General features: G+C 35.8%; 1 protein-coding gene across 43 annotated transcripts in view; it reads right to left on the bottom strand.

The window, feature by feature from the left end:
* CEP170 (centrosomal protein 170) overlaps positions 1-15,869 on the bottom strand; it is a 128,426-nt gene that overhangs the window by 77,724 nt on the left and 34,833 nt on the right. For all 43 annotated transcript variants that reach the window (XM_063707247.1, XM_063707249.1, XM_063707250.1 and 40 more), the window contains one exon: positions 10,226-10,304. In XM_063707247.1, coding sequence (XP_063563317.1) covers positions 10,226-10,304 — 79 coding nt within the window. The remainder of the gene's footprint in view (positions 1-10,225; positions 10,305-15,869) is intronic.

Raw genomic sequence — 15,869 nt, 5'->3', positions numbered from 1 at the left:
TGTAACTATCATGACTACTTAGGGGAAAAAGATGACTTCCCAAGCATAAGGGAAGTAGGAAACTTGTGAGTATTTATTCTAGGTTTCTACTTGTTAAAATAATAAAAATTCAGAATTGTAAATATAAAGAGTTTTGGGAAATATTCTGTTCAATTCCATTAATCCTTCCTGTTTCATAAATAAAGAACCTGGGTAATGGACGGACAGAAACCAAAACAAGAGTCTAGTCAACTGAATCCCAGGCCAGGACTCTCCTATTAATCTACACTGCTTTTTCCTATAGCTTTGAAATACTAAAATTTTCCTTTTTGTCACATTCATACACTGGTATATATTTGCTGGTACATATGGAAATACACATCTCATAATTACGTATATTTAATAAAAGATAATGTCTAAATTGCAAACATATGGAATCAATCTAAATGCCCATCAACTGATAAGTGGATTAAGAAAATGTGGTATATATACACCATGGAATACTACTCAGCCATAAAAAAGAATGAAATAGTTTCTTTCGCAGCAACTTGTATGGAACTGAAGGCTATTACTCTAAGTAAAGTAACTCAGGAATCAAAAACCCAAATACCACATGTCCTCACTTCCAAGTGGGACCTAAGCTATGGGTACACAAAGGCATAGAGTGGTATAATGAACATTGGATAATCAGAAGTGGGGAAGCCGGAAGGCGGGGTGAGGGATGAAAAACTACCTATTGAGGTACAGTGTATACTACTCAGGTGGTGGGTACACTAAAATCCCAGACTTCACCCTTGCACAATTCATCCATGTATCCAAAAAATCACTTGTACCCCTAAAGCTATTGAAATTTCTTTAAAAAGACAAAAAATGTGATTAAGCTATTATAAGAAAAAAACCTAGAATTTGATAAGTATACATACATTCGCATATTTATATAATATGAATTATATAAACACATATATATAATATAGAAAAACACTGGCACAACTACTGCAGATATTATTGAAGTTTTTCATTCTTTTCTGAAAATTGCTTTTTATCTGATGTGGTTACAGATGTGAGTTCCCTGAAGCAATATTATGGTAAAAACTTTGCTTTAAATATAATAATAATACTGTCTAGTAACTTTGTTTTATCCGCAAAAAACTCATAAACAGCTAGAGAAAATTCATAGCATTCCTACTTTTTCTATGAAAAAAGGCATTAAAAATGGACAGTCATTACCATTTTTTCCATGGAAAACACAAGTGATTTCAGCCTGTTGTGAGGGTTTTCGGGTGCTTCAAGCTTACCTCCTGGGAGTGCCTGAAGGCAACTTCCTAGGGCTCGTCTGGGGTATCCTCTTTAAACCTAGACACTCTTCAGGTCATGGAGAGCTTGAGAGGAGCCATCCTTCTCAGGTTCAAACATTTTACCTTCCAAAAATGTTTCTGTGTGTGGAAACGAAGAAGACCTCCAGAAGCCTCTTGTTTGGGTCATTAATTCATCTGGGAACTCTGGTTTAACTGTGAGATCTGGAGACTGCTCTAGCCCCAGCTTTTCCCTCCAAGTCTACCACCTTCTTAGTGGTGCAGGCCTATGTAGCTATTTTTAACTTGCTAATCAAGAAAAATGACAAACTGAGGTAGAATAACGTATGATATCAGTAAGTTATAAAAAGTTTGAATTCTTGCTTATTAAAAAATCATAATTTGACAGGCTATTTCTCCACTTCTTTATATAAAACTATGATTGCTATTCTAAGCCATCCCCCTGTACTGACCTAAGTCAATTTATTCAAGAAATGTTTACCTAAAAGTAGGACTGTGGAAACTCCCCTGAATACTAGTAATGTGTTCTTAGATACGGTTCCTCCCACTCTTTTATTTTAATGACAAAATAAAAAACAGAGCAAAACTTTAAACAGCGTTAGTTATTCCAAGGAGTATGACCTAAAATATGAAGTGTCAGATATCACTGTAAACATATCTTTCAAAAATCATGTCAGATAAATAAGAATACTTGAATAAAATTATTTTATACAAGGAAAGATCAGAAAAACATATTTTTCAAAATTAATATATTTCATACATGTGATTTTAAAAAATATATAATAAGGCTATCCCTAGAAATTCTTAAGGTTACCCAAAAATGTTTCCTTTTCATTAAAAATATGGAAATTTTCCCTCATTTAACAATAATTGATAATAAAACATACAATTATGATAAATTAGAGTCCACAGAGTATTAGTAAGGTAGGTCCTAGGAGACAATAAGGGTTTAAAAGAAAGTTAACAGCAGGAAACTTTCTAAGGGGAAAATTTTATCTATCTGCTTAATTTTGCCTATACCTTCAAAAAAAGGTATCATTTTATTTTAGGAGATGACTATCTTTCCAACTTGTAGAAGATCCTGTTGTTTAAAAACATAGTTTTCAAACAACTGATTTAAACTTCTCTATCACTTCATTTTTTCATCCAAAAAAGCTCATTTCCATTAATTTTTAAAATTTAGTTCTTTTAAGCTTTGAGAAATGTCCTCTTTTTGAAATTTGAAAAATATTAATACGCTCATGTTTTGTTATGTATATCAACCACATAAATAAGGAAAAATCTTAACTTATCTGAATGAAAGTTCTTAATTTTTGCTTACGTTTAACTTCCCCTTGATCATTCAGCAGCCGTTATCTTGACAGCCTACCAAACAGTGGTATATATAGTGCTGGAAGTACAGGTTAATTATAGTTTTAGATGCTATGACATGATGTATTGGAGTTTTCTTTAACCTGGTTTCTAATATGACTAACCCAATCATTTTGTGGGCCATTATGCAGGAATATACAACTTCTTTGGGAAAATATATAAATCACAATTTTAAAATAGAAGGTACTGGGTTCTTACTTATGATGACTTACATGATTAAAATGATTGGGGGGTGGATCTTGTGATTCAAGATATTTAAGTAATGTGTAAATAATTTCCCACAAAATGTGGAAACCATACTATACTCTGCTTTTCCTCCTAGCACATTAGTGGTTTCTCCTTAGTCTCTTTTACTGGTTCCTAATCTCACCCATCTCTTAATATTGGAATGTACCAGGTGTCAGTCCTTGAACCTCTTATCAATCTATATTCATTCCCTTAATGATCTCATTCAGTCTTATGGTTTTAAATATTATTTATATAATAAAAATCCCCACATTCATATCTTTAGCTTCTACTTCACCCCTGGATTCAACTTTACATTCAACATGCCCCAAATCAACTTCTCAATCTTCTGGATAAGATGGAGTAAAAAGAATTGGATTTATTCTCCTACATTAAACAACTAAAAGATGGGTAAAACACATGATACAATGTTTTACAAGACAATTGGCATCAGGCAACAAAAGACAATGATCTCCCAGAGAAGGGCAACAAAGCAAGAGTCCAATCACTGCCCCAACTCACTGCCCTGTGAAAGTTTCTAGGTCACGCTGCGAGGAAGAATAATCCAGACAGAGCCTGGCAGACTCCCTGAGTTGTGATGGAAATGAAGTCAAGAGTCCAAGCAAATCAACATTACTGGAATTCACAGGACTGAGTACTGAAGACAAGCCTGCACAGAAAGAGAATTCCAGAGATTTTCAGTCTCTGGAAAATATTAGAGATAATAGTACCCAGTGCCCACACATAGGGCCAGGAATAGTACCTACTCTCAACAGCTAGACTGTAAAACCTCATGCATGATTCATGAGTCACTGGGTAGAGCACAAGTCAGCAAACTTTTTCTGTAAAGGGCCAGATAGTAAATCTTTCAGGTTTTTCAGGCCACATGATCTCTGCTTCAGCTACTTAACTCTGCAGTGGTAGAGCAAAAGTGGCCACAGAAATATGTTAATAGATGGGCATAGCGATGTTCCAACAAAACAGCCTGAGGACCAGATTTGGTCAATGAGTTTACTGACCCCCCATAGTAGAATATACAGAAAGGTCTTGCCTCAGTAGTTGGGAATAATTAGCCCAGAACAATCTTAGAAGCCTAACAAATCTTAAAGGAAAGACTCAAAGTGATAAAACTGTTTCCAAGTAACTTGTATTCCAGAAGAATGCTCAAAAATACTTATATAAATACTAAAATATGCATATAACACTCAGCAAAGTAAAAATCACAATGCCCGCCATCTAATAAAAAATTACTATGAGTGTAAAAATTAATCAATGGAAATCAACCCAGAAGAGATGAATAAATTTTAAAATAAATAATGGAGATTTTTTCCAAATTGGATTGAAACTATAAAGCCACAGGATTTTAGAAGGTCAACAAACCCCAAGGGAGTAACAAAAAAACAACAAACAAAAAGAAAGAAGAAGAAAGAAGGAAGAAAAAAGAAAGAAGAAAGAAGGAAGAAAAAAGAAAGAAGAAGAAAGCTACACCAAGACACATCATAATCAAACAGTTCAAAGCCAGGGACAAAGGAAAATAATGTGAGAATACAGCGGAGCAACATCTTTAAAGTGCTAAAAATAAGAAAAAGCCAATTTCGAATTCTATACCCAGCAACAGTAACTTTTTTTTTTTTTCTTTTTTGAGATGGAGTCTCTTTTGCCCAGGCTGGAGTGCAGTGGTACGATCTTGGCTCATTGCAACCTCCGCCTTCTGGGTTCAAGAGATTCTCCTGCCTCAGCATCTGGAGTAGCTGGGATTACAGGTGTGTGCCACCACGCCCAGCTAATTTTTGTATTTTCAGTAGAGACAGGGTTTCCTCATGTTTGCCAGGCTGATCTCAAACTCCCAACTTCATGATCCGCTTGCCTCAGCCTCCCAAAGTGCTGGGATTATAGGCGTGGGCCACCGTGCCCGGCCAATATTATCTTTCAATAACTAAGATGAAATACTTTTCTAGACATATAAAAGCTGACAGAATTCATCACCAGCAAAGCCATAGTACAAGAAATGTTGAAGGAAGTCCATCAGGTAGAAACAAACTGACATTATGTGAAAATATGGATCTGTACAAAGGGATGAAGAATACCAGAAATGGAAGGTTCATGGGTTTTAGACATAAGTACAATGGGTATAAAAATATGTATTTTAAAATATGTATTTTAAGATTTTAAAAATTATTTAAACCTCTTTAAATGACAATTGACTTTTTACTAATAACAATGTAGTATGGGGTTTGTGACACACATAAAAATAAAATATATGACATCATAGCACAAAGGTCAAGACGAAAGTATACTGTTGTAATGTTCTTGTACAATATGTAAAGTGGTATAATGTTACTTGAAGATAAAACTTGAAATTAAAGACAAATTATAAGTCCTAAAGGTACCACTAAAACAACAACAAAAAATTACGGCAAATAAGCCAACAAAGGAGATAAAATGAAATAATAAAAACTATTCAGATAACTCAAATGAAATCAGAAACGGGGAAAAAGAAAACATAAAACTAATGGGTCAAACAGGACACAAATTTCAAGATGATAGATTTAAAACTAACCACATCAATTATCACATTAAATGTGAATGGCCTACATCACCAAATAAAAGTAAAAATTATCGTATCAGATAAAAAAGTAAGAACAACTATATGCTGCCTACTTTACATGTAAAGACAAACGGTAAAAATTAAAAATATAAATAGACAAAAGAAAGCTGGAACAACTATAATATTAAGACAAACTAGATTTCAGAGCAAAGAATCTTATTATGGATAAAGCAGGTCATTGCATAATGATAGAGGGGGATAATTCATCAAGATAGCATAATAATCCAGGTTGTCTATGCAACTAATAAAAGAGCTGCAAATGACAAAGCAAAAAGTTCTGCAAGGAGGAGGGGGCGAACCCATAATTATAGCCTGAGATTTCAATACCCCTTTCTTAATAATTGAAAGAATAAGAAGACAATAAATCAGTAAAATACAGTAGACCTGAACACCCACCAAGCCAACCTGGCCTAACTAACATTTATAGAACATTCCAACCCCCAAATAGCAGAACGCATATCCTTTTTAGGTACATATGGAACATTTACCAAGATAGAACATATTCTGGGCCACAGAACAAGTCTCAATAAATTCAAAAGGATTTGAGACATACAAAGTATGTTCTCTGAGCAAAATGGAATTAGAAATCAGTAACAGAAATATATCTGGAAAACTCCCCAAATATTTGGAAACTAAACAAACTTATAATCTATGACTCAAAGAAGAAAATAAAAAAGGAAATTAGAAACATTAAAGTAGTAACTGGGGGAAAATTTATAGCTCTAAACACCAGTATCAGAAAAGAAAGGTCTCAACTGAATGACCTCAGCTCCTACCTAGAAAAAAGTTTAGAATAAAGGTAACAGAAATCAAATAGAAAACAGAAAAATGTGAAAACTTGGTTAAGCCTAAAGCTAGTATTTTGAGATGATTCTTCCCATTTTCTCCACAAAACTTGCTCTACCTACAGAATTCTCTATCAGTTATTAAAAGGATGCCTTCCTTTTTCATACTGCTCAGGCCTAAATTCTGGTTCATCCTTGACTCTTTCTCTTACTCTACATCCAGTCTAATCAGAAAATTTTGTTGGCTACATCTTCAAAATATACACAGAATCCTTTCATTTCTACTTCCAGATATATCACCCTGGTCCAAACCTCCTTTACTGTTCACCTGAACTACTGCAATAGCCTCCTAACTGGTCTCTCTTTTCATACCCCTACCCACTCCACCCTTAGTTTTCTTTGAACAAGAGTAGCCAGAGGATCTTTTTAGATGTATGTCATTTATCACTCCTCTGATTTAAAAAAAAAAAAAAAAAAAAACCTCCAAAGACTACCCATTTCACTCAGAATAAAAGTCAAAATCCTTATAATGTCCTATGAGAACTGATATATTCTGACTCCTAATATACTCATGTTCTTTGCTGGCTCCAACCACACTGGCTTTTAAATGCTATTCCTCCAATATGTTAAACATGTCTCTGCTTCAAGTCCTTTGTACTATACCCTCCTCTGTCTGCAGGACAATATCTCCATATATCCATACGGCTAACTTCTTTACTTTCTCCACATCTTTGCCCCAGTGCTGGCTTCTCATTGAGGTCTTCGTGAATATTCTTTTTAAAACTCTAACTTCCCACTTACCAACACTAGCTCTCTGCCTCCCACTTTCACTTTTTTCCATAGAACTTACCATCCTCTAATACCCTCACTTCTAGTGTGTGCTGTCAGTCCCTTCAACCCCATTAAAGTGTAGGCTACAGGAGAACAGTGATTATGATCTATTTTATTCACAATTATATTTCCCAAACCACTGGGACTATGCCTGGCACATAGGAGACATTTAATAAATAATTAGGAAATGAATAAACTTTTCCTTATCAGCCTCATTTTTGGCTACCTGAAGACTTATTACCACTTTTTGAAGTTTTTCTTGATTACTGCAGCATTTTAGTACTCCTTATGAGTTTACAGTCATTTTAAAAGCTTGTATATTTCACTGAGTATGTGCTTTTCCAAATCACTTATTTTTCCAGTTACAAAAAAGACTTATGTTGCCTAATTCTAGTCTCAATCCATGTTAAATTGCTCCTTCTATTGATGTAGCATTTTATTTTATTTCATTTATTTATTTATTTTAGACGGAGTCTTGCTCTGTCACCCAGGCTGGAGTGCAGTGGCACGATCTTGGCTCACTGCAACCTCCGCCTCCCAGGTTCAACCAATTCTCCCTGCCTCAGCCTCCTGAGTAGCTGGGATTACAGGTACCTGCCACCATGCCCGGCTAGTTTTTGTATTTTTTGGTAAAGAAGAGATTTCGCCATGTTGGCCAGGCTGGTCTTGAACTCCTGACCTCAACTGATCTGCCCACTTTGGCCTCCCAAAGTGCTGGGATTACAGGTGTGAGCCGCTGCGCCCAGCCTGCTGTAGCTTTTTAATTAAAATAGTTTTCCTCTCCAAAGTATAGCAGTTTATAGACTGCCTATTAAGATTAATTTTAATTAGAATAAAGTACAAAAATGTCTTCAATCTAGTATAGCTAAATACAGAAACAAGTAAATATATAAAATCTGCTTTTAAAATTACGTATATAATTTCTGCCACTATAACAGATGCTTTTTTTTTTTTGAGACGGAGTCTGGCTCTGTTGCCCAGGCTGGAGTACAGTGGCACGATCTCCGCTCACTGCAAGCTCCGTCTCCCGGGTTCACACCATTCTCCTACCTCAGCCTCTTGAGTTGCTGGGAGTACAGGCGCCCGCCACCATGCCCGGCTAATTTTTTTGTATTTTTAGTAGAGATGGGGTTTCACTGTGTTAGCCAGGATGGTCTCAATCTCCTGACCTCATGATCCGCCTGCCTCAGCCTCCCCACGTGCTGGGATTACAGGCATGAGCCACCGTGCCTGGCTAACAGATGCTATTTTAAAATAATAAAATTATATGAGCCTCCTCTGGGCACCCAAACAGTAGTTATGGCTCAACACTAAGTGCACAATTCTGAGAAAGTCTTTGGGACAAAACATCTGTCCCAGCAATTTTAGACAGACATATTATGAGCTGGTACGTAAGAGAAAAACGTCTGTTTGCTGTTAAGAAAATAGTATACTATGTGTAAAAGCATGAGGTTTTTCCCTCAATAGTTTCTTCTTGATATAAAATTCAAAGTTAACTTGAGAGAGTTTTACTAAAACTTAAATTTCCTAGTATTTTCTCGTGATTTGAAACAGTTGATGCCAAATGGATTAAAGGAGGTATCTAAATTCAAAATATACTTGTATTTGTTCTTGATGAAACTTAGGCTGGTAGAAAATGACACCCATTCATTGAGGCTTTAATGCTAATTCTTAACTATTTTGCGTGAAGCATTTTTTTTAAAGACTTAAAATATATACAAGTATTACTATTTAATGGTTTGGCTTTTTGTATATTCCTTTGGCAATTCCTTTGTATATTCCATTATAAAGTATGCTACAAAACTTTAATTTTAGATTTAAAATTTAAAAAATTGTAATATTATTTTTCGTAATTTTTTTTTTGAGATGGAGTCTCTCTCTGTTGCCAGGCTACAGTGCAGTAGTGTGATCTTGGCCCACTGCAACCTCTGCCTCCTGGGTTCAAGCAATTCTCCTGCCTCAGCCTCTGGAGTAGCTGGGATTACAGGTGCATGCCACCATGACTGGTTATTTTAAAAATTTTTTTGTATTTTTAGTAGAGATGGGGTTTCACCACATTGGTCAGGCTGGTCTCGAACTCCTGACCTCGTGACCCGCCCGCCTCGGCCTCCCAAAGTGCTAGGATTACAGGTGTAAGCCACAGCACCTGGACTATTTCTCGTAAATGTCAAGGAACAATTTTATAGTGTTAATACATTTACTTTAAGCATCTACTCTATTTAGCTGAGACTATGCTTTTTCTGCTACGGTGACAAAAGTCCATCCAAATTGCTATGCTTAATACAATCTTTATTACCAAAGTCCCAATAAAAGTAGTAATTCAAAAAACTAAAACTCAAAAAAAAAAAAAAAACTTCAGTATAATGTGGAATAGCTGTATTTTAATTAAATGTACATAAATCCTTTTTACAAAGCTTCTTGCCTACTACGAATGGAAATGTCTTTCTTCTTCTGCAATCATGCTCCTTCCCTTCACTAGAGATTCTTCACGCTGCCCCATGCAGTTTAATACAGTCATGTCCTTGTTCGATTATTAGATTCCTAATTTTAAACATAAGAATTTTAAATACACACTAAATGCATAATGTGGATTAATCAGAGAGCGTAGGTCTTAGAAGACACAGGATATTGAAAAGTTTGAATTTAATAGGCAATATAGCTGTGATGCATAAAACAGTTAACGGGAGGGATGGAAGGAAAAGTAGGTTTAAATTCTTACATTCATCCCAGGAGGCTGATTCATGCATCATGTTCCACCTGAAAGCAATCCCTAGGCTGGACTAAAATTAAACATTCCCCTGTCCTCTCCCCAGTTACATTCTTTGATGCTCAAATTATATATGCAATAGCACTTCAGTGAGACTGATGCTGAAACTACATAAATAGAGAGAGACAGGAAAAAAAAAAAGCTGAGTCCACCAACTTTTCCATGATTACTTTTAGGAACAGGCATAATAACTAAAAATATATATGTATTTTAGTACAGGAATGCACCCAATAAATAGAAATTCTGGCATATCTATATTGTGAATTGTGTTTTAAAAATGTTAACTTACACCAGAGTAAACATATTTGAATAAATTTAATAAGTACATAAAACCATTTAAGGATATCATATCCAAATCTCAGCTTATCTTCAAGTTTCAAGGTGATATAAGTCTGTTCTGGAATCCTTACATCATTCACAAAAGTCTACAAGGAAACAAAAAAAGATGTTAGGTTACGTATGAGGTATTAATTCTTACATTTCAGATAAGCAAATTCTCAAATCTGAGAGTTAAAAGCACATATCATACGGTGGCTAATACAGCCTGAGTATCATAAGATGTGCCATGCAGCCTGTAGGCTGATAAATGATTTTATACTAAGCCTTTTATCTCTCTTACTGGTAACACACAAAGAACCCAGTGCTGCCAAGATGAATTTAGGCACTTAGAATAGTTCCTAAAAATGGTGCCAAGAAAAGCTCCTAATCTAAAGCTGGCAAACCACAAAGGGTAAAATATTTAACTGTTAATATACCATCAGGGTTTGCTCAACCCAATTTCAGGTTTTTGAGAAATTCTGTCTATGTGTAAGCATTGACATTTCATTACTTTTATTTTTGGAATTATTATAAAGAAGAAGAAGAAAATTTACTTTAAGAAAATAGAATAAAACTCAATTTATTTTGCAATTGTCATATGGGTCCTTTGGATCCCTTTAGGAATCAGATACATTATAAGGTTTCAGTGATCTTATTTTTCTGATATGTTGAAATTCTGCTATTTTATCATCCTAGCAACTATTTAATATTTACTCATCAATTATTCCAAACAACGCTAAAAGTGATCCAAATAATAAGACAAAAGAATAACAGAAGCAATAACCAACAAAAAAAATTGTAAGCCACATTTACTATTATATTTTCTTTCTTTTCTCTCTCTCTCTCTCTTTCTTTCAGGGTCGTGGTGGTGCGATCATGGTGCACTGCAGCCTTGATTTCCTGGGCTCAGGTGATTTTCCTACTTCAGCCTCCTGAGTAGCTGGACTACAGGTGCATGCTACCATGCCCAGCTAATTTTTGTGTATTTTTTGTAGAGACAAGGTCTCCCTGTGTTGCCCAGGCTGATCTCAAACTCCTGGGCTCAAATGATATGCCAACTTTGGCCTCCCAAAATCCTGGGATTATAGGTGTGAGCCACCATGCCTGGCCAAATTATATTTTCTAGTGGGCACATAAAAAAGGAAATAAGATAGAGGTGAGATTAGTTTTAATAATATATTATACATTTCACCTAATATATCCAAAATAGTACCATTTCAGTAAAGTACCAATATAAAAACTAACAAGATATTTCATATTCTTTTTTTTTTCTTTTTTTGGTACTATGTCTTTAAAATTTAGACTACTCCACATTTCAAGGGCTCAACAGGCACACATGGTTAGTGGCTACTGTAGTGAAAAGCACAGACCTAGGAGCATGATGCAATAGTGAAATAAATCACTATTTCATCATTCTTTAGTTATCTTACTGCAGTGGCCAAAATATTCCTCATCTTTCCAAGAAGATATAAAAGACATCTGGAGATACAATCTTTATACATTTTGGGGTTTCTTTTTTCACCTATTAAAGAGCACAGTTGAAAATCCAGAATTTCTGATTTAACATTCATAAAGGCAAAGAGAAGAAAACAGGAAGATATTTCATAATTATAAGATAAATACAAGAGACAGTGGGATTCTACACTATGATAATGTTGATAAAGCTGATAGCATAAGCAAAATTATCAGACTCTGTGTCTTCAGATGAAGACAGTCATAGACACATTTTCTCTAATGCAAGAATCAATGAGAAAGAATGTGTCCATGGAAAAAAAGAAATTTTCATCTAGTTAGTCATTCAGTAAGAATCACGTAGTATTTTTCAAAAAGAATCTGAATGATTTTGGGTTTTGTGGGGGTTTTGTTTTTGGGGTTCTGAGACAGGGTCTTGCTCTGTCACCCAAGATGGAGTGCAGTGGCATGGACCACATCTCATTCTGAAGCCTCGACCTCCCAGGCTCAGGTGATTCTCCCACCTCAGCCTCCTCGGTAGCTGGGACTAGAGGCTTGTGCCACCACACCCTGCTAATTTTTAAATTTTTTGTAGATGGGGTCTCACTATGTCATCCAGGCTGGTCTTGAATTCCTGGCCTCAAACAATCCTCCTGCATTGGCCTCCCAAAGCGCTGGGATTACAGGCGTAAGCCACCATCGCCAGCCTCATTTTAAAAGAAGTGTCATATTTTAAAAGAAATATTGACAGCCTTCTTTTTTTACATCTGTGTTCCAATACTTATTTGATATAGTATGTAAGTGGACATATTCTCAACACAAGTATCTATACAAAGGTGACTGGAAGAGATGATGTAGACATAAAATTATTGGATTGAGCTTCTAATTATTGTTTATAAATCTAAAAATAACAAGTGTTTTGCACTTTATGGAGGAAAAAAGATGGCTATCCTACTAACAAAATTATAAGCTGTAAAGTTTTGTGGTTTTTTTTTTTTTTTTTTTTTTTTTTTTGAGATGGAGTCTTGCTCTTGTTGCCCAGGCTGGAGTGTAATGGCATGATCTCAGCTCACTACAACTTCTGCCTCCCAGGTTCAAGCGATTCTCCTGCCTCAGCCTCCCAAGTAGCTGGGATTACAGGTGCCTGCCACCACGCCTGGCTAATTTTTGTATTTTTAGTAGCGATGGGGTTTGACCAGGTTGGCCAAGCTGGTCTTGAACTCCTGACCTCAGGTGATTCACCTGCCTCAGCCTCCCAAAGTGCTAAGATTACAGGGGTGAGCTACTGCGCCCAGCCAAAAGGGAGTTTTGACCATGCAAGAACAAGAAGAACCAGAAATAATATACTAGAATTAACTAAAGACATACAGTACTTGAGATCTGGAATCAACATTTACAAGATGGATGTATGTTCCAGGTGAATACATGTCAACTGACGAGCAGTTAGTTGCATTCAAACAACACTGCCCATTTTGGGTAGTATATACCCTTAAACACCAGGAAAATATGGAATAAAAATTTGAGTTTGTCATGTCTAATTTTTTATTAAAATTTCAAGTTGTTTTAATTACCCTTTTATTTTTACTTTTGTAAATTATTTGTACAATTTTTTTTTAAAAAAGGGTCCACTGGATTATTGCCGGAAGTCAGCGACCCTGAACGGAGGGACCAGCTGAAGCCATGGCAGAAGAACATAAATTGTGAAGATTTCATGGACATTTATTAGTTCCCCAAATTAATACTTTTATAATTTCTTATGCCTGTCTTTACTGAAATCTCTGAACATAAATTGTGAAGATTTCATGGACATTTATCACTTCCCCAATCAATACTCTTGTGATTTCCTATGCCTGTCTTTAATCTCTTAATCCCGTCATCTTCGTAAGCTGAGGATGTATGTCGCCTCAGGACCCTGTGATGATTGTGTTAACTGCACAAATTGTTTAAACAATATGAAATCTGGGCACCTTGAAAAAAGAACAGTAAAAGCGATGTTCAGGGAACAAGGGAGATAACCATTAGGTCTGGCTGCCTGAGAGCCGGGCAGAACAGAGCCATATTTCTCTTCTTTCAAAAGCGAATAGGAGAAATATCGCTGAATTCCTTTTCTCAGCAAGGAACAGCCCTGAGAAAGAGAATGTGTTCCTAGTGGGAGGTCTCTGAAATGGCCACTCTGGGAATGTCTGTCTTTTACGGTTGCAGATAAGGGATGAAATAAGCCCCGGTCTCCCGTAGCACTCCCAGGCTTATTAGGACGAGGAAATTCCCACCTAATAAATTTTGGTCAGACCGGTTGTCTGCTCTCAAACCCTGTCTCCTGATAAGATGTTATCAATGACAATGCGTGACCAGTGGGACATGATACTTCATTAGCATTTTTAATTTCACCTGGGTCCTGTGATCTTGCCCGGCCTCCATTTGCCTTGTGATATTTTATTACCTTGTGAAGCATGTGATCTCTGTGACCCACACCCTATTCATACACTCCCTCCCATTCTGAAAATCACTAATAAAAACTTGCTGGTTTTGCGGCTTGGGGGGCATCATGGAACCTGCTGACATGTGATGTCTCCCCTGGATACGCAGCTTTAAAATTTATCTCTTTTGTACTCTTTCCCTGTATTTCTCAGACCAGCCGACACAGGGAAATAGAAAAGAACCTACGTGAAATAATGTTGAATTATCAGGGGTAGGTTCCCCTGATACTAGATACAGATGGTAAATGGTGATGACTATCTTTACTGGCATACTGAGAGTTAAGGGCCTAGAATTTGCTAAATTTATAGAACACAGAACAAAGGTTATGGTTAACTGCCTATGCAGACATCAAATAAATACCCAACAAGTTTTTCTTTGATAAATTGAAATTTAAAAAATTACTTTATTCTTTCCTTTTTTTAATTTTATTATTATTATACTTTAAGTTTTAGGGTACATGTGCACAATGTGCAGGTTAGTTACATATGTATACATGTGCCATGCTGGTGTGCTGCACCCATTAACTCGTCATTTAGCATTAGGTATATCTCCTAATGTTATCCCTCCCCCCTCCCCCCACCCCACAACAGTCCCCAGAGTGTGATGTTCCCCTTCCTGTGTCCATGTGTTCTCATTGTTCAATTCCAACCTATAAGTGAGAACATCTGGTGTTTGGTTTTTTGCTTTTAGCATCTTCTATTTTATTAGATTTGAGATGGCCATGATAGCTTATTTGAGAAGACTGCCCTTCCATGATGAGGTAGTTACAGTAAAATACGTAAAGGGATTAGGTTATTAAACTCTCATATTTCTATGCATAAATAGCTCTTTGTAATATGCCATAAAATAAGTTTTAAGTTTACAAAAGAAATCAGAAAAAGTTACAATCTTAGTTTCAAGCATATATATAGAGATAGGGGAATATCATTAAGACTCTAGATTATATCCTAGAATGATTTATGAGTAATCCTAAATCACAAGCTTCCAACATGTTTTAAAGAAAGGTTGAAATTGTAATACAAAGAAAATTCAAAGGCTTCAGAGACTTATAAACTCTAACTTCAGGTTCATTTCCAAAATGAAGACTTCAGTGTTTTAAAACTTATGTCTTGAGTTTACTAAAGTATTCGGAGGATACAGTCATGCATTGCTTAACAATGGGGCAACATTCTGAGAAACACATCACTAAGCGATTTACTTCACTGTATGAACATTATAGAGTTTACAGTACTTACACAAACCTAGATAGTATAGCCTACTACACACCCAGGCTATATTGTATATCCTATTGCTCCTAGGCTACAAATCTATACAGCCTGTTACTATACTGAATATTGTATGCAATTGTAACACAGATAGGAATTTTTCAGCTCCATTATAATCTTACGGTACCACTGCCGTGTATGTGGTCTGCCGTTATGGGATGCATGACTCTAATTACAAAACAGAAGAACTGAGGAAAATGATGCAAAAGAATGAAAGAAAATGTTAATTTACTAATGTCTGGTAGGCAAAAGATAACTAGATACAGTATTGAAGAGGAGTGCTACAGTTCTGAAGTTCTGAGCCAATTTTATTTGAAACTTGTCTCTAATAACCTAAAACACCACATTTACTCAAAAGGCCTGTGATGACCTAGAAGATCCATTTAAGTTTAAGATTGCATAACTCTCTTAAATATTAAGCACCTGTTGTGTGTTGAACATGTGTACTAGGCACTTTCAGAGATCGAGAAACATATA

Source organism: Gorilla gorilla, chromosome 1 (genome assembly GCF_029281585.2).
Source record: "Gorilla gorilla gorilla isolate KB3781 chromosome 1, NHGRI_mGorGor1-v2.1_pri, whole genome shotgun sequence".
Lineage (NCBI taxonomy): Eukaryota > Metazoa > Chordata > Mammalia > Primates > Hominidae > Gorilla > Gorilla gorilla.
This window is presented reverse-complemented; position numbering and strand designations above follow the sequence as displayed.